This window comes from Camelus bactrianus, chromosome 2, assembly GCF_048773025.1.
Source record: "Camelus bactrianus isolate YW-2024 breed Bactrian camel chromosome 2, ASM4877302v1, whole genome shotgun sequence".
In the NCBI taxonomy this organism is placed as follows: Eukaryota; Metazoa; Chordata; class Mammalia; order Artiodactyla; family Camelidae; genus Camelus; species Camelus bactrianus.
The window spans coordinates 32,340,378-32,359,632 of NC_133540.1; the positions used below are offsets into that span (position 1 = coordinate 32,340,378).

At 39.0% G+C, this 19,255-nt stretch overlaps 1 protein-coding gene across 2 annotated transcripts in view; it reads left to right on the forward strand.

Annotated features, from left to right (window-relative positions):
• Positions 1-923: 923 nt before the first annotated feature.
• The window catches only part of SLC10A7 (solute carrier family 10 member 7), a 222,701-nt gene continuing 204,369 nt past the window's right edge, over positions 924-19,255 (forward strand). The window contains exons 1-3 of one of the 2 annotated variants that reach the window (XM_045516380.2): positions 924-1,284; positions 8,455-8,537; positions 14,603-14,739. In XM_045516380.2, the coding sequence (XP_045372336.1) occupies positions 1,185-1,284; positions 8,455-8,537; positions 14,603-14,739 (320 nt within the window). In that variant the 5' untranslated portion in view covers positions 924-1,184. The remainder of the gene's footprint in view (positions 1,285-8,454; positions 8,538-14,602; positions 14,740-19,255) is intronic. The other variant, XM_010954577.3, reaches the window with a different exon arrangement.

Below are 19,255 nucleotides of genomic sequence, written 5' to 3' on the forward strand. Positions count from 1 at the left end.
CTGGGGATCCTGACCTCCTTCCCCCAGTTGCCCTGCTGCTCGGATTGGGGAAGTTCTGGGGATCAAGAGAGAGCTTGCACCTCCAGACTCGCCAGCTCATATCCCACTCGGACCACCATCAGCTTCGTTAGGAGGCAGGGAGGGAGCTCGAGCACTCACCCACCGTCCCCAAAGGAAGACCTGGTCTCCAACTCCTGGTAGAGGGCTGGACCCCTGCAGCCCTCCCCACTCCCGGGCTGCTGTTGGCAAGTGGGCTTGCGGCCGGAGCGCCCATCCACGGGCAATCGGACACGCACGGCAGGTCCCGCCCGCCCTCCGGGGCGCCAGCGGTCCTGCAGACTTGGGCATCAGCTCAGTGCTCAATTCTTAACCCATTTCTGGGGCTAACTCCCACGAGGGAGCAGCCTTCCCGCGCGGAGCCACGAGCGCGGGTAACTCCCAAGGCTCTGGCTGAGAACCGGGAGACCGAGAGCGGCCTCCCCTTCCCCCTCGCGCACACGTCAACGCCGGCGTCGGGGAAGCGTCGTAATGCCTCGAAGAAACTTGCCGCCAAAAACCCTGCACCCCGCCGCCGCAGCTGCCGATCGAGAAATCCCTTCTCCAAGCGCAAGCTAGCCCTTCCCGCCGGCGCAGGGCTAAGCAAAAGAGAGCCTCTCCGTGCGGGTGCTCCAGAGGCGCAGGTGGCTGTACCTAAAGGTTTGTTGGCGCGGGACCCTTGGTAAAGGTGGGTGACTGAGGCGTCTCACGCCATTCCCCGCCCCAGTCATTTATAAGATTCCGCAGGTCTTGACGGCGGCGAATCTGTTCGCCCTACCCGGCAGCCAGCTTCCCTTTCCCCGATCGCCTGTGCTGGCCGGCCTACTCCAAATATCCGCTTTAGAGCATTTGGGCTTGGGAGCCGTGGTCAGAGCGGCCGTGGCTTGTGCGCGTCTATTAGGAGGCGCACGGTAGTGATGGCGGCGCTCAGAGAGACTTTCCTGTCACTGGATACTACTACTCCCAGCCCTCCTCGAAGCCGCCGGAGCAAACCCCTGGTCTTTAATTTACGGGTAGCAATTTGACTTGCTCTGCTGCATGTCAGGTGGGACCGTGGAAAGTGTGGAGACGCCCCGCGGATTAAGCGATCGCAGTTTAAGGAGAAAAAAAGCCAAACAAATAAACAGAACCCACCCACCCTAACAAACATGAGGCTGTTGGAGAGAATGAGAAAAGAATGGTTCATGGTTGGAATAGTCCTGGCGATCTCCGGAGCAAAGCTGGAGCCGTCCATAGGGGTGAATGGGGGTAAGTACTGCACCTCTGCGTGCTCCACAGCGATTCCCACTTCAGAACTGATCTGCGAGTCTTGGGAAGAAGGAGAGCCCGAAATTGGGGAGAGTCTGCCTCTCTAGGGGCACTGGCCAGCCCAGGATGTCCTTTGGCCCTTTTGCTGATTTTTTAACTTGCCAACTACAGAGAGAATTTATAGTTAGGAATAGGGCAAGGGAATTTGAACGCAGGTTGCCTTTTCCGCGAACAATCGATGAGTATCCTTAGTGTTAAGGAGTGAGGTTAATCAGAATAAAACTTACTCCTCTTGCCTTCAAAGTAGCATCCTATCCCAAGGGATGCTAGGTTGCCAGGAGTTCCTTATCTGTCTTGGAGTGGACACCAACCTTGTTCGTTTGCGACACCTCATTCTCCCTACTTTTTTTTTTTTTTTTTAAGGCAGAGGAAGAGAAAGGGACATCTCTTCCTCCTCCAACTCAGATTTGGTGGGCCACATGTTGGAGAGTGTTGATTTGCTGCAGTTGCTGCCTCTCCACAAACTCCCGAGCCGACTGACACGTTGCACTCACTGCTTCCGCGTGCTGCCAGCACTCGGTTGCTACACTTAGCAGTCTAACAGATACAGGCAGTGTTAGACCATGTGTAGTGTGTATTTTGGCAAGGAAATGTAGGCAGGCTAAAATCATCCTCAGATCTCAGAATAGTGGGAGCCTTGTAATGTGTGGATGGGCATTGGTGGCAATGACTGGAAGTATTATTAGCTTTCATGCCCACCCCGCCCCCTCCTCCCTTGCACCCTTAGAGACTCATGTCCCACTTTTCATAAACATGAATTGAATCTCTTCAGTTTATTGTCTTTTTGACCTTGTTTGGCAGGTTCACGCTTATTGACAGGTTTTACATATCAGTCATACAACAAGGACAGATAAGGACGGAAGTGAGAACACACAATCTTTTATGCTAGGAAGTGCCCAGGAGGATATTTGAAGCTATTTGTGCCTTTTTGTTAAAACACGATGGAAGTGAATGAAATGATCTCTCAGGAGAACAGTGGTTCTTTCTACCCTCTACCCTCAATACCTCCATTTAGAGGTAGCTTCAGGGAACATAACATTTAAAAGGAATTTTTTGAACGAAGACTGTGGAGATTTTAAAAACTTTTTAAAGTTCTTTTCTTCTATGTTCAACTTAGTACAAAATGTGTAAGGTATGTAACTGTGAGAATGAAGATATTTGTTGTGGTTACCCTGCTGAAGGTACCAGTTTCTTCTTTGACATAGCTTCTCTGTGAGCTTTGGGGAAACTTGTGAATGTTGGTGTCTGGGTTCTGCCAAATGAGTTCCCCTGTTCCTGCAGCTAGCCGGGTGGTAAGAATTAACGTTAGAGAGCATCTTTGCAGTCATCTGGAATTGCACCCTTTGCTAGCTTCAGTTGCAGACGTTATAGTATCTAGTGTGAGATCTCTTATTTGCTCAGTGTTAAGGTGCGGTTACAGGTGATGTATGCTCTTGAAGTTTAGATCGGCAGGGACTCGGTTTGGTGAAATACCTTCTATCTTACCTTTCTGGGCTGCTCGGTGGGCAGGAGAGTTATTTTTCCCTGGGCCTTTTTTCCCACAGTGGTAAGTGTGAGATGGATTCTGTAACCTTATTTCTTTCCTCAGACTCTGCTTCTTGAAGTTTTGGTGAATTATTGTATCTTAGAAATCTTGTTTCCTATTGTCACTAGTCCTTATGCCATTAACCTGGGATAATTCATTTCTTTGTTTAATTATAAGAGAGGAGAATGTTAAGAGCTGAGAGGAAGCTTTAAATTATTTGAAGTCAACATGCTTCTTTTACAGTTGAAATTACTGAGACCTGAGGTCGGGTGACTCACCCTAGGTCAAGTTAGCTAGCTTAGGGAAGAGGAAGGACTGGGAACCAGGACTCTGCCTTATTTCTTTCTCTGCCTTAGTTGCGACATCCAGGCAAATAAATATTCTTGGCAAGAAATCATTCAAAATGAATAGCCTTTATAAAGAAAGGCTCTCTGTAATAAAGACATTTTCCATGCCTTGATTTTTAGCCCAAAATGAGCAGAACAGAATCAGTTAATATTAGACGACAGTGTACTCATATTATTTCTTTGAGAGCTGACTATATGTAAAAGTTACCTTTTTCTAAAAAGAAAAGCTAGACAAACACTTGTTTGGGATTTCTTATATAGGCTGTCAGGCTAAGTTGATACTTCAATTGATCTTCCCACCTGTAAAACTTCTTAAATAAAGACAAACTTCCTAATAGTACCCAATAACACTTTCACTCCATTAGTTAAAACAACAAAAATCTAGGGACAAGGAGAGGAATGGTTGCTAAACACGTTTCTGGCCTCTTCTGCTCTTCAGAGATATCGAAAGCACCTCTTTTTGCTTGAGACTTTTAGTCAGAAGTTCTAGCTATGGGCTCCGTACACTGAGAATGCAAATACATTTTTAATGCACTCACACTGACTGAACAGTTTTCAGTCAAACAGTTTTCTAGACATTCTTTTCTTTTCAACAGGAAAAGTTTTGATTATTTTCAACTTGTGAAGATGCTCACTTCACCTTTACCTGGATCGATACCTTAATGACCATACTCTTTTTAAGTGTTAAGACTTCCACACTTAAAGTATCACGTCTCTGATCTGACCTCCCTTTTTTCCCTTTGTATTCTTTCTTTTTTATTTTTTAATTTTTTGGGGAGGTTTCTTTTGGAGGGGAGGGAGATTAGCTTTGTTTGTTTATTTATTTATTTATTTATTTATTTAATGGCGATACTGGGGATTGAACCCAGGACCTCAGACCTCATGCATGCTACGCCCGCACTCTACCACTGAGCTGTACCCTCCCCCCTTACCTGACCTCCCTTTAAAAACAATCTTTATAGCCAATGGATGAGTTATGTATGGCAGGAAATTTATAGATATGGGAACCCTAAAATTAGAGAGTTGGATGACTTTCCAAATGGGAAAAGTTATAATAAGTACTAGCTAGATAATTTAATTCTTAGTTCCCTGTTCTTTTTACTCAGTTACATTTCATTTCTAAATAAAGAAGGTTGAAAGTAAAGAGCCACAGTGGATGTAAATGTGTAGATTCTAAGATGTCAATAATCTGTTCCATTTCAACCCAGGGAAGCCCTGAGCTATGAGTTTACTGCAGTTCAACACTGTGCTATTCATTTTCAGAAGAGAAAGCTTTACTTCTTTGAAAGTACAGAGTAAGCTTCTCATTTCTACCTGCATCTTTGCTTAAATTATTGCCATTAATAAAACATAAAACCTGAAAAGGAAAGGGCTTGTTTTTTCCATGGAAAAAACATAACATGCTATAAGCTTAAGCATATTAGTGTGAATATCTTAGATTAGGTTTAGAAGTGAAGTTTACCTGGGAATGAATATATTTTATGAAATGGTAGTAGTTCCTTGCATTCTTAAGCACTGCTAATCATTTTCTCCCCCTCTCCTCCCCCTACATTAAAAAGCATGGGTTTGGAGTCCCAAAATTGCTTCTTTTTTTTAATGGCCTATTTTTCTTTTGATGTTGCTATCACATTTCATTTTCACTGATAAACATTTCTTTTTTTTTGGCTTTTGTTTCAGGAAAAGTTAAAAGTTATATTTCTACCTTGTGCTTTATAGCCATCTCAAGGTCTGAATCTGGTTCTTTTTGTGACTTGGAGGATATAATCATCACCTTGGAGAGGGGCCAGATATCGTTTTTACAGCGTTGTTTCAACTCTCACCTCTGTACAAATATTTACCAACTTTTTATTTCAGCCCTGCCTGACTTCCAGTTCCGTGTTCACAACACGTGGCAATCTATCATCATCGGTCTCAAAAGGGCTTTAGGTTTCCCTAAGTTAGGATTAATTCCTCCTTCCCTTTTTAAAGGGAACGTTGTAGGTAGCCCAGGAATATCCTCACCATGTCCTTTCATAGATTAGAGTTATTTAGATGTGCATCTAATACAAAAAGCAGTATGCCCTATCTCTAAGATTTAAAACATTGATAGTGAGAGGTCATTCCACTGAATTATACCAATTAGTTAATTGTTATCATATGTATTTATATATATGTGCACGGAGCATGGAAGAGTTAGCTGCTTCTTTTGTTTTTTCTAGTTCCCTGTCAGCTGCATTTTTAAAATTTATTTTTATTTATTTATTTATTTTTATTTTTTTTTTTTTTATATTTTTTTATTGAGTAATAGTTATTTTACAATGTTGTGTCAAATTCCAGTGTAGAGCACAATTTTTCAGTCATACATGAACATGTATATATTCATTGTCACTTTTTTTTTCACTATAAGCTACCACAAGATCTTGTATATTTTCCCCTGTGCTGTACAGTATAATCTTGTTTATCTATTCTGCATTTTAAAATCCCAGTCTGTCCCTTCCCACCCCCTGCCCCCTTGGCAACCACAAGTTTGTATTCTATGTCTATGAGTCTGTTTCTGTTTTGTATTTATTTTTTTTAATTAGATTCCTCATATAAGCGATCTCATACTGTATTTTTCTTTCTCTTTCTGGCTTACTTCACTTTGAATGACATTCTCCAGGAACATCCATGTTGCTGCAAATGGCGTTATGTTGTCGGTTTTTGTGGCTGAATAGTATTGCATCATATACGTATACCACATCTTCTTTATTCAGTCATCTGTTGATGGACATCTAGGCTGCTTCCATGTCTTGGCTATTGGAAATAGTGCTCCTATGAACACTGGGGTGCAGGTATCATTTTGAAGTAGGGTTCCTTCTGGATATATGCCCAGGAGCGGGATTCCTGGGTCATATAGTAAGTCTGTTCCTCGTCTTTTGAGGAATCTGGGAAGAGTTAGCTTCTTAAAGAATACAGTTGTTGACTGACTATGGTACAAGCTTTGTCTGCCCCCAAAAAACATAGTCTAAATAAATGTCGTGGGTTTCCGTGGGCTTCCGATGGAGATGCAGCTTTGCTCTCGTCTCCTAGCCCTCACTTGTGAACGTACTGCTAACTCTAACCCATCCGATACAGAAAATCTGGGGCACCACTGGGGATAGATGCACAGGTGACAAAAATAGAGCTTCACAAAAAGCAGGGGGTTGGAGGAAAAGAAAATTGATAAGAGTTTAAACAAAAAACCAAACAGAGCATTAAAAATTCCTGGAAGGCACTTACTTCTGAAACAAGCCAGATTCCCTGACTTTTACAATCTGCTCCTGAATCACCAGTCATCGAGGAAATACTATTTCTCAGTGTGAGCGACTGAGACAGATTCACTCATAAGGATAAAAAAAAGTACTTCTTTTTAAGTTTCTGAACAGCTTTACCTGCCCTGAAGTGTAATCCCTTTTTACTTGCCTTTTCCCTTTTGCTCCCTGTTTTCAGATCTCAGCACAATGATTTGTGTCAATGCCAGGTATCTAAAAGAATGTATTGCATTGTTTGAGATCTTTGTTTCTTTTATTTACTGATGTATGACAAATGCCTAAAATGTAGCATGGTAGTTGCTCAATAAATACTTGTCGATGGACTGAATGATGATTTTTTTCCGAGCTTGGTCTCTCTTGTTGAGCAGTATGTGTGGGCGTGGTGGAGGGTCGCAGGGAACTGAGGAGCTATGATTGTGGTCTGTCCTGTTGTTTTCCTCCAGGGCGTGTATTGGTTTTCTAGGGCTGCTATGACAAATTACTACAAACCATGTGGCTTGAAATTACTCCGGAGGCTAGGAATCAGAAATCAAAATGTCAGCAGGGCCGTGCTCCCACCGAATGCTCTAGGGAGGAATCCTTCCTTGCGCCTTCTGACTTGGCGGTGGTTGCCAGCTGTCCTTGGTGTTCCTTGGCTTGTGGTAATAGAACGTCAGCCTTTGCCTCTGTCTTCACGTGGCCATCTTCCCTCTGTGTGTGACTGTGTCCAAATTTCTCTCTACTCATAAGAGTACCAGTCACTGGATTACAATTCACCCTAATCCAGTAAGACTTCATCTTCATTTGATTACATCTGCCAAGACCCAATTTCCAAACATAGGTTCTGGGTGTATATGAATTTGGCCGGGGGAGGACACTGTTCAACCCAGCACAAGAGAGTTGAATAGAATGTCAAATATGAGATGATGTCAGATTTTAAAATGTTGGTGCACGCCATTTTGACATTTTGGACATGATCATTCTTTGTTGTCAGGAGGGCTATCCTATACCTTCCAGGATATTTAGCAGAATTCCTGATTTCTCCTTGATGCCAGTAACACACCTTATTCCCTGAGTTATAACAACTAAAAAAAACAGTTCCCAAACACTGCCAAACATCTGTGGAGGGACAAAATTGCTGCTGCTGGAAAACCACTGGTATACAGCTATAAAATGGCATTTCTCAGAATTACAGCTTTTAAAAGAGTGCTGTTCTTTGGTTAGCACATTAGGTCTTCAACCCAACTGTACATAAACTACAAAAATAAATATTAGGGTTGTCCCTGTTGTACCCACAGTGTTAACCCATCTGGGGAGATGCCAGCCTATCTCCTGAGAGGATTTTCCATAGGTCAAAGATCAGACCTGTCTGGTTCACAACAGTATACCCAGGGTCTGGCACAATTTAATAATAATTATGATAATTATAGTCTTAACAACTATTGTTAAGTCCTCTGCTACTCTCTTCATTATCTCATTTACATAGTAAGTAAATGCTCAGTAAATATTTGTAGCCTGAATACTCTTGGCAAAACTGAATGTATGCATGAACATAAGCTCTGATTTCTGATATCCTAGGAGGAATAAAATAATATTTGCTAAAGAGATAGAATTCTTTCCATTGATTTTTTTCCTTTGGTGTGGGGAATTTTGATCATTATCTAAGCACTGATAGTGTGGCAGATAAAATTAGGACCTAATATTGAAGGATGCTGCCTATCTGCTCTCCTGTGTGAGAGCAGCATTTATTGTCATCCTTCTGGTCTGAGGATGCTGTGCTGAATTGGACAGCCATGGTCCTTGCCCTCCAGGAAATGTTCTCTGGAGTTGGGCTGCACCACAGCAAATGCTTAACTCTGTCAGCACATTAGTGTATTAGAGGCAACATGAAGATTTAAAGCATGGTTTGCTCTCCTCCAATGGCTTCTTCTTTCATATCAAGTTATCTCCTGGAAATTCTTATCTAACAGTCACTTATTTCTCTCTTTAGGACCCCTGAAGCCAGAAATAACCGTCTCCTACATTGCTGTTGCAACAATATTCTTTAACAGTGGACTCTCATTAAATACAGAGGTACGTCACCTATGGGGCACATGAAAAGTGAGAGAAAAATTTAATTTGTGTTTGCTATTTTGAAATTTCAGATTCCTTTTGTAGGGTCATGTGTAGGTACAGTCTGAAGGTGTCACTATAGTAGAGGAGAACTTGGACGTCAGCAAAGGACTTGCGTTTTGTACCGGCATATTGCAGACACTGTATAATTGGACAGCGTGAAGCCTGAGGGTGTGGTTATAGTGGTTATGTTTTGAATATGGCAACTGAACTGAAACATCCACTTCAGGTCTTCCTCAGATGTGGTGGTCACTATAGGGGTGCCTGCTGTGGCACATTTGAGCCACTGAGGTTTAGTTAGCTTTCCATAACTTCTATGGATCATCTTTGGTTTCCAGGGCTCATGCTGTTCAAGTGATGCTTGTTATGTTATAACTTTTAGTTAAAATTTGTGTGTTTATTAGAAAAGTATAATTTTTGCCAGCATATCTAGTAAATATTAATGAATATTTTAAGAGAGATACTAGAATTTTTTATACTATGTCAATCTATCATGAAGACACGTAGGTAGTGTTATTTATTGATCCAAGTGTCACTGAACATGGGATTCCCTTAGAATGAAATCCAGACATTTTTACATCCAAGAGAAGAATGAGTAGAATTTGTCATTTTCTTTTGACTTATAATGAAAGCAAAAAAGAGGAGATAGTACCTATTTACTTTTGAAGAAATTACATTGAATTTTTAAAGTTGTCATTTTAAGATGCTTATTCTTATGTAGGTAGGGAAATCTTACTATGTAAGGATTTGGGTTTTGTTTTGTTTTGTTTTTTGGAAATGGCTTTAAAATTCTCTTTCAGCATTATGTCTTGCCTTTGTTTTCTTTTATTTTAAGTGTGCTTTGAATGAAGAATAAATTTAGTTACCTTGTTCTTTGACCGCCCTAGTAGCTACATGGAAAAAGCATGGCTTTATTAAATTTATGTATTCTGTAGTTATTAGGTTGGTATAAATCTTATGAATGGGGCATTTTTGATATAGATGGGATCCCTGTATAGTGGCTGATAAATTTTGTCTTGAAAATTCTAAATATTCTTGATCTTTTGAAAACTGATGTGGGACAGGATTTCCTAAGTACGTTAAATTCTAGTCTTTGTAAGTTATATTGATATAAAAGGACTGTGATTAGTGCTTAGTGGGCATAGGCTTTTTCTCAGGTCAACACCTGAGATCTACTATTGGTGCTCAAACATGGGGCCCAGTGATACAGGAAGATATTTGCCTCTCCTGTGGTGCTGGACTGATCTTCCGTGGAGGTCTTCCTGCTGGCCTTGGCTAATGCTCTTTGTGGAGCAGCTGCCTTACCCAAGTCCTCTACTTGGGACATTGCTCTAACTACGTCCCCTGGTGGCTGCTTAATGGCTACGGCTGTTATTTATGCCATGGGAAATCTGGCAAGACTTGAGTCTTTCGCTCCTTTAGCTTCTTACTTAATGCTATTCTGTAAAGCAGCCAACTTTGTGGGATGCCAGAGTTGAAGAAGGAAGAATGCCGTGCTTACTAGCATTTCTCTATGGACTGAATTCTTATGTAAGCACCTAGGAAACCTTCAGAGTCATCCAGCTAATTTGGATCTAATGATGAAATGCCTTGATCCTGTGCTTTATCGTGGTATCTAAGTAGCCATCAAAGCCACTTCCTCCATTAAAGGCCCTTTTCAAACTAATAACAACATTAAGTCATTTTCAAGATCCATTTAACTTAAGATGCCCTAGATTGCATCATTGTGTAAAGTTAAACTGTCTCTAAGCTCTGCTAATTTCCTGGGCAACCAAATAGTTGTAAGTTAGGAGGTAGCAATGTTCTTGTTACTTGTTTTCTACTTAATAACCTTAAATTAATTTCAACTGGGACTACTATTTTCGTATTCTATTAGGTTCTGGAATAGTGCATTTTTGCAAGTAGGAGACAGTAAGTTATTCTTAACTTGAGTTTATTTGAAAGCATTTACATTGGTCCTACTCAAGTTTGATTTATAGTGAACATTTCATGTAGTATTGATGTAATACCTTGATGTAATAATATGCATTCTAAAATTTCTTTTGTTAGTTTATTAAAATTATAAAGGATCTGTGTTAATACTTCATGTGAAAAAGACTTAATGCTTAATCTTCAGTTTTGTGACTGTTGATTTCTAGTTTGTAAAATACCTGTTGAAGTGGTTTCTGAAACCTCTGCTGCAGTGAAATGAAACAGGTCACATTTGAAAGATATTTTATACTTAGTTAACTTCAAACCTACACTTGAGAAGATTTGTCACTTAGGCTGCGGCAGGACCCATCTCGTTTAAGCAAGTTCCTATCAAGAGCCTGTGGTTAACAGGCACTGCGGCCTTGGCACTTGTACTTGGCACTTGAGGACAGCAACAAAGATGAGCAGGAAGCTGAGGGCCTGGAGAGGGTCCCTGGTAGACCAGAATATACAGGGTTTTCCTTATTTTCCTAAACATTACTTTTTAAAGTCCCCTCAGCTTAGAAGTAAATATAGCACATTCTAAACCTGAAGCTCTTCTTGCTTGTTTCCAGCCCAGAGCTATGAGGCTGACCCCCAGAAAGCGAATCCAATAAAGGTCAGATAAGGGTTAGGAGGAAAATTGATATGTAATGAAAATATCTCTACATCCCCAGTCAGAGCCCCTGATTTTAAGCAATTCTTGATGCTGTCAGTGGTATGCAATAGCTCTGGTATGTGGAGTGTCTCCTCAAGTTTATTTTAATGGAATTTGACCTGGATTACATGTGAATAAACAAAATGTCATGCAGAATCAACTTTTCAATTATTCATGATGTTATTTATTTGAGAAGGTGGCCCTAAATTCTACATGGTTATGTGTGGAATAATACTCTTTCGGATTTTTTAGTGTTTACTTGCTTTTTCTTCCCCAGTGTGATCTTATTTTATCTTTAAGGTTACATAAAGGTACAGAAAATATATAACATTGGGTTTTTGTAACGGTCTTGAGAATCTTTCTTAGGAACGCTTTCTGCCTGTTCTTTCCCTGTTGTTAAGAAGTCCCTGATAACCCAACGTAGTAGTCCCTTGTAATTCATTTTGCTGAGTTCTCTTCTGTTCCATTATTCTAATGCAAGGTCAGTTGTTTCTAATGGTCATTTATCAGGTCAGCTAGTATTTCCTAACTACATTTTATTTTTTATAATTTTTTTCTGATTATAAAAGTAGTATTTCTCCATTGTAGAAAGATTAGAAATAATAAAAATAACTGCTGTTAACATTTGTGTGTATTTTAGTTCTTTTTTTCCTAAACGTATTTTTCATATAAAGAATATTTTAAAAATATTTTTAAAATTATATATATACACATATAAATTTTATTTTTCTATGCGACATTGTATAATAGTAATTTTTCATGTGATCTAACATTTCATTTAATTTTTCTTTATTTGAAAATAAGATAATTTACATTTTATTTACTTTTGTGAAGATAAATAAAAAAAGTATGAAAGTATATATGATGAGAAATCTTTTCACCCATCTGCTAGATATCCAGCTCTCTTCTCTGGAGACAACAAATGTTAACAGTTTCTGTGTATCTTTCTGGAGCTATTTATGCAAAATACCTGTGTGTACTCCCCACCCCCATTGCCCCCACCTGTCAAACTGTGGTATTTTATACTATTTGTCACCTTACCTTATTTTACTCAAAACACATATCTTGGAGATTGTTTCACATCAGCACATGAAGAACTAACTCCCTATTTCTTTTTTTATGTTGAAAAATACTCCATTTTATGAATGTGTCGATAGATTTTCCTAGTCTTCTATTGATGGACATTTAGGTAACTTACAAGGTTTTGCTGTTATAAACATTCTGCAAAGGATAACCTAAAATATGTCATTTCCCACACTTGGGAGTATGTGTGAAGGATTAATTCCTCAAAGCGGAATTGCTCTGTAAGATGGTATGTGCAGTGTGAGCTGTGATAGATATTCCGAATGCCGAGAAAGGTGGCAGGTGCTCGGGAAGGATTTACTGACTGAAGGAATGAGTTGCTGGGTTTTTCTCCCTAGTTTGTGCCAATTGGCACACCTGTTGGTTAGGTAGGGAGAGACCCTGTATTCTGACATCCTCATCCACACAGTTTTAACATGGTTTCTAATAGCTCTTAATACTCTCTTTATTCCTTCAGTTATTTAGTTATTCTCCCACTTTTGGACATGTAAGTTATTTCCAGATGTTACTATATAGATAATGGCTGTGGTATCAATGCTGTATATAAATGCTTATAACCACTTTTTATATCCTTGGGATAAATGCCTAGACATAAAATTTGTGGGTCCAAGAATATGAATTGTATTATAGTCCTTAATACATCTTCCCAAATTACTATTCAGAAAAGTTATACTGTTTTATATTCCTGTGAGAAGTGTATGCAAATGCATTCTGGCTAATCATTTTATGTTAATTTTTTAAAGATAAAAAAAATCCACTAATATTGGCTTGATATTTATAGAATGCCTCTGAGTATACTGGAGTGGGATTTGGTTTCAGGACTGCTGAGAATTGTTGGAACTTGCTGTTGCTCAAGTTTTCTCTGGGGTGAAACTTCTGATTCAGTGTCAGGATGGCTCTTCTTTTTTTTTTTTTTTTTTTTTGGCTTTAATCCATGGACCTATTTGTGGATTCTGGTCTGCCCAGTGCTTCCCAGTTGCCCTGCAGTAGACCCAGATTGCCAGATGTTCCGTAGATGCTGTTAGGGACCCATTGTGACCAAACTGGGACCGCTGTGTGTCTTCACACAGAGAGATGAATAGTAGGAGCTGAGGAGACAGGTCGCAGAAAGTGGTGATCAGTGAATAAGTCTGCATTAACCTACTGCTTATTAAACTATAAACTGGTGCTCATGACTGACGTGAACTAGGGGCTTGTGGGGGAAGCAGACACCAAAGGGTTGTGTTAACAACCAGTGAACCTCTGGCATCTTTGACTGTGCTTTACTGACTGCCTGCATGTTTTATGTCAGTTTTCTACCACTTCCTGGATTTCTTTTCTTTCCACTGAATAACCCCATAACTCTAAGAAATTCAAAGGCAGATGCTTGTTAGTTTATTCATATTTACTGGCGTATCCTTTTTTAGTTCTGAGACTCATATGTGCCTGGTTTGTTGTGTTTCACGCTAATCTTTTCCCTCCTGGGGCAGCGATGTGAGCTGGTGGAAGAAGCAGGCAGGCACAGATTTGAAAGCATGCCAGAAAGGGCGCTGACTCTGAGCATCACTGTCAACCTCAATTTCCTCGTCAGTAAAATGGGGATAATAATATCTTCCTAATGGGGTGGTTGTAAGAATTAAATGAGATAACATCCATAAAGTGGCAAGCTAAGAGCGTAGCATAGAGCTGCTATTCAGTAAGTGTTAATAAAGAAAACTAGTGAGTGGATGCTGGGGGAAAAGCCATTTTGAGTTGTAGAATATCACTGGGGAAAACATTTTTAAAAATTATGATTTGTGTGCAGATTTAGTAACATCTTGTTAGACTGAACCCTTCCTAAGTCTGGTGTAATGAATAGAGGTTGATTATCATATTTAATTAAAATACTAGTTCCTGCTAATTTTTAAACAAGAATTTGTCTTAGGGAGTTAAACATACACGTTTGTTTACAGTGTCAACAATTCTGAAATTTATACTAGTGTAAAGGGAGTTAGCTCAGTCCTGGTCCAGAATTTTACAAACCTGAATTGTGGGAGTATATTGTATTTGAATGAAATTAGAATGTTTCAGAAATTTTGTATAAAATGATTTATAATTATCATGAGTAACTTTTTTTCTTGAAGTCTGTTTCTTATGCAAATGCTTATAGATAAGAATTTCAGCTATGAAATAACTCCAAATTAATGGATATTAACTACACTTATTGCAATCATTTTCCAATATACATATGTATCAAATCATCATATTGTATACCTAGAACTAACAGAATTTTATATGTAATTATATCTCAATTAAAGCAGTCTCTCTCTTGAATAGTTTTCTTACCTTTGTTATTTTGTGTCCTTCATTTTCACAGGAGCTGACCAGTGCTTTGGTGCATTTAAAACTGCATCTTTTTATTCAGATCTTTACACTTGCATTCTTCCCAGCAGCAATATGGCTTTTTCTTCAGCTCTTATCGATCACACCCATCAATGAATGGCTTTTAAAAGGGTATGTTTAAATATTTTGAAGGGTCCACTTTCAATGGGGCATCTTTAGTGACATAGTTTCTGTGGCGACTGTATACAAAAGTGCTTATATGTGATACAAGGAAATAAAGACATTTTTAACTTTATTATTAATCTTTAAAATGATAATGTTTCATCAAGGAAGTTTATTAAAGAATTTTTAACAGTATCTTAAAATATACCCTCTTGCCTAATCTTAAGGTTTTAGGAGTGACAATTTTCTGTTGGGAGAAAAATGGAAGGTACTAGAGAATATAAGATCTGTGTGCATGTGTGTAATGTAGGCTGTCAATTGGGCGCTTTAACTTTTGCATCCTATACCTTTACCAAATGTATGCAGATACTAGCTGACTATAATATGTGCTTTTAAAATGTATAGGAAAGAAAAAATACATAGAGGGGACAAACATTTAGTTTTTCCCTTGTTCTGTTTTATGTTTGATAGGATAATTGAATTAACAGTAGATTTTTATTAGAATCTTTTCTCCAACTAAAAATGTTGCCATGTTTGTTAAAAGGATTGAATGGTTTTAAAAAATTATTTTGAAGTAGTTTAAAACTAACCACATTTTGGCATTATAGGAGAACAGCTAGAAACACTGAACTTAAAGCCTAAAGACTGCATTCTGATCCTGTCCCTAACTTGCTATGTAACTTGGAGGAGTTGTTTAATAGTCTTGAACCTCAGTTTCCCTGTTTATAAAATGAGGATAATCATACTTTTACTGCCTGCTTAATAATGATGTTGGGGATATCAACTGAGACCACTTACTCATTCATTTATTCAAGTCATCTGTTTAATTCCTACTATGTGCCAGGAATTATTATAGATATTGGAGAAACAACAGTGAACAAACTGGCAAATGCCAGTTAGCTTTGCATGCCAAGGAGACTCTAGGTGTGGCTGTCAATAAACAGGTAGATAGATGATCCAGATAGAGATAAGTGACGTGAAATAAAACTGTATGATCTGGCTGAAAGGTTGGGAGGGTAGGCTGGTGTTAATTTAGATTGCAGTATTCTGGGGACAGAATGTTCTAGGCAAAGGAAACAGAGTGTGTAAGGGCTGGGACAAGCCTGCTGTGTTCTAGCACCAGGAAAATGACAGTGATGGCCGCAGCCTGATGATTAGAGGATGAATAATATGAGTTGGAGTTGAAGGTAGGCGGGAGCCAGGTCATGCAGAGCCTTGTAGGCTATGGTAAATCATTCAGATTTTATTCTGAGAGCTGCAGGAAGCTACTGGAGGGATTTAAATGAAAGAGTATGTGGTCTGATTTCTGTTTGCAGATGATTCTTCTAGTTCATGTGTGGAGACTAGATAGGAGAAGGGCCGGAGAGAAAGCTGAGGCACCAGCTTGGAGGCTAGTGTCGTAAGGTAGCAGTGCAATAGAGAGATGGTGTATAGAGGATATGTTTTGTTTTGTTTTGTTTTATTTTTTTTTTTAGGATATATTTTAAATTTAGAGCTCTCAGAACCCATGGGTGGATAGGACGTAGAGAAAGAGAAGAACAGGGAGGAATCAAGGATGATTTCTGGATTTGGAGTATGAGTCACTGGGTAATTGGTGGCACCGTTTCCTTAGCTGGAGAAAAATAGGTTAGGATGAGGTGGGGGAAATCAAGAGTGCTGTTTTGGCCAGATTGAGTTGGAGAGAATGAACATAAAATTTCACCAGAAAGCATGAAATGCCACATAAATATGATGACATCATTGTAGAGCAACAATGTATGACGTGTATTAAGAGCTGGTATTTACTGAGTATCTGCCCCATATGGAGCACTCAGGAAATAGGAAGATATTAACTCATTTTCCTTGTATTCAGGGAACTTCCAATTTAGTTGGATGTGTATAGCAACCAATCAAAATGGGGCAGCGTGTGATTTGTTAGATGTGTGTTGTGATCAGTTAAAAGGTAAGAGATTCAGCAGGGGTTGTGTACTCCTAAAGCAGAAAATTAAAAAATGAGGCATTAGTGCGAGACAAAGATAAAAAACTTCCTAAAAAGGCCAGAGTTGCAGAAGATCGGAACTACTGGGTTGATGAGTTTGGGTTTGAATCTGTAGATAATGGAGGGTTCTTAAATGTGCTAAGCAAGAAGATGATATGCTAAAAAGTGGTCATTAAGGAAGATTATCTGGTAGCATTATATTGAGTATGAGTAGAGCTTGTAATCTCAGTATGCTGAAAAGCACACAGATCTCACCTCAGGATATTAAACTTAAAAGAGCACAAAAGTAGACGACTTCACTTACTTTTTCTCCCTTCCCCTCCTCAGTTTGAGAATACACACTTAGTATGCTAGCTTGTGGGAGCTACAGACTCCTACATTAGGATTCTGTTTAAGTCACCGAAATAAATTCTGAGCACATACTTTTTACCTTGATGTGTTAAAGGGAAGGAGCGAAGGTATAGAGACCATTCAGGAGGTGTTTGGAAATGTCTAGACTTGGGTGAAAAACATCTGAAGAGGGATGATGGCCACAGTCATGGAAAAGCATGGAAAGTTGGTTGTGGTGGTTGATTGGTTTATGAGGAGTAGGTGAAGCCACACTGAACTCCAAAGTTTCAAACTGCACCATTAGGGGAAAAAATGTCCCATTGATAGAAGTAGGTTAATTGAGAGGCAAAATGGATTTTTTAGAAAATATATAAATTCAAAATTAGATGTATTTAATGTGAAGCTGTAGTCATAGGCAGCTACACATTTGGGAATGGCGGTTAGGGCTAGAGATATTAATTTGTAAGTATTCTGATAGATTCAGATTGGAAAATAAGATTGAGAAGAAGACAGGAGTAGCCAGCAAAAAACTAGAATGGCCTGGTTTAAAAGACAGGAGATAAATTAGAATGACGACATGTTATGGCAAACAAGAAAACAGTGCTTTGAGAAGCAGATGGGTCAGGGGAATGAATATAGGGAAAAGGATGTTGGATTTGGTGATTAGGAGATCACTGGTCACTTATAAGTTTGCTGCTTTTACTAGAAGGGGTGTAGTCAGATTCCAGGGGAGTAAAGGGAGGATGAGCTGTAATGTCATGGAGGTGGGGCACAAGAATGAGCCATGATGAAAAAAGTCGGATTACATCTTGAGGAGGCAACAGTACTAATTTCGAGGTTAGTTACCTACATTTGTTTGTTGAATGTTCTGCCTCCTTGAAGTCAGGAATGACATCTTGTTCTTTTCTTTATACCCTTGTGTAGTATCCTCCCTATAGAAAGCATATGTATTCAGTGTATAGGTTAGTGATTTTTTTTCAATGTGTAGGTTAGAGAGAACGCTCCTTTGTACGTAGAAGGGAAGGGACCAGAAATGAGGGAAAGACTGAAAACGCTAGAAGGGTAGAAAATACCTAAGAGGACCTGTTCCTGGTATTGGTGGTAGGGAAGAGAGAAGGCAGGGAGGCTGGAGGAGGTGGCCTCAGTCAGTCTTTGCCCTTGGATTCCAGAATAAACGTTTAACCCTAAATAGGTGGCTTTGTGAGTTCAGTCGTATTATTGAACTCCTTTCTTTAGTTTTCAGAAAAATGAGAATAATAATAGTATTTATCTTAAAGACTTGTAAAGAATAAATGAGTGAAGTGTCTAGGACAGTGTCTACAACAAATGATAAATACTCAGTGAGTATTAGTGCTGTTGATGGTGAGATGACAAGGAAGGCTCTGAGACTGGGAATTCATAATTGGACAGACTGCTTTACAGATCACTTGGGAAAATCAACCTTAAAAGAAGATCATATTGAAGTGAACTAAGCTGGAAATTCCATTTAAGGTTTTTTTCTTAAGTTGTCAGTCAAGGTTAATTAAAACTTTTGAGAACTAATATAAATTCATTGCATGAATATTAGACAATACATTATTACAAAATTGAATAAAAATCACTTGTGAGCCTACATTCAAAATACTAGCCAGATACTCTGTGTCCTTGAGTCCTGTGTGAAAACTTTCCACTTTAGCTAGGTCAGCCACTCACTGTCCCTAGAATGTATAAATGTCGAGTAAGGTGTTTATACTGTAAATACTTGGATTTACTATTCATAATTTCATTTGCTTATCATGCAATGTATTTTATATTCTAAACTAAGAGTATAGACTCCTTGTCATGATCTGGGGAGCATACACATAATTTAATAAAAATCAAATTTAGAATTTACTACAGGTTCTGAATCCAAGTTGTGTATAATTGTGTCATGCCTATTTTTATAATGATACTACAGCAAGACGAAAATGTCTCCTATGAGATGCAAGTTTGAGAATTGCTGTTTCACTGAAAGGAATCAGCAAATACAAGCTTGTGATTTGTTAAATACTCTTGAACTTTGGAAGAGGTTTTAAAGTTTTAATTTTCCAAAAGCCTTCCTACAAAAAAAAAAAAGGAAGGGAAAGATACTTGATAATAACTAAGATTATATATGCTCCCCAAATGATTTACCATTTTGATTATCTTTCAATGACCACATTCACTGTAACTTGATTGTTTTTTGAATTGTACGAGTGT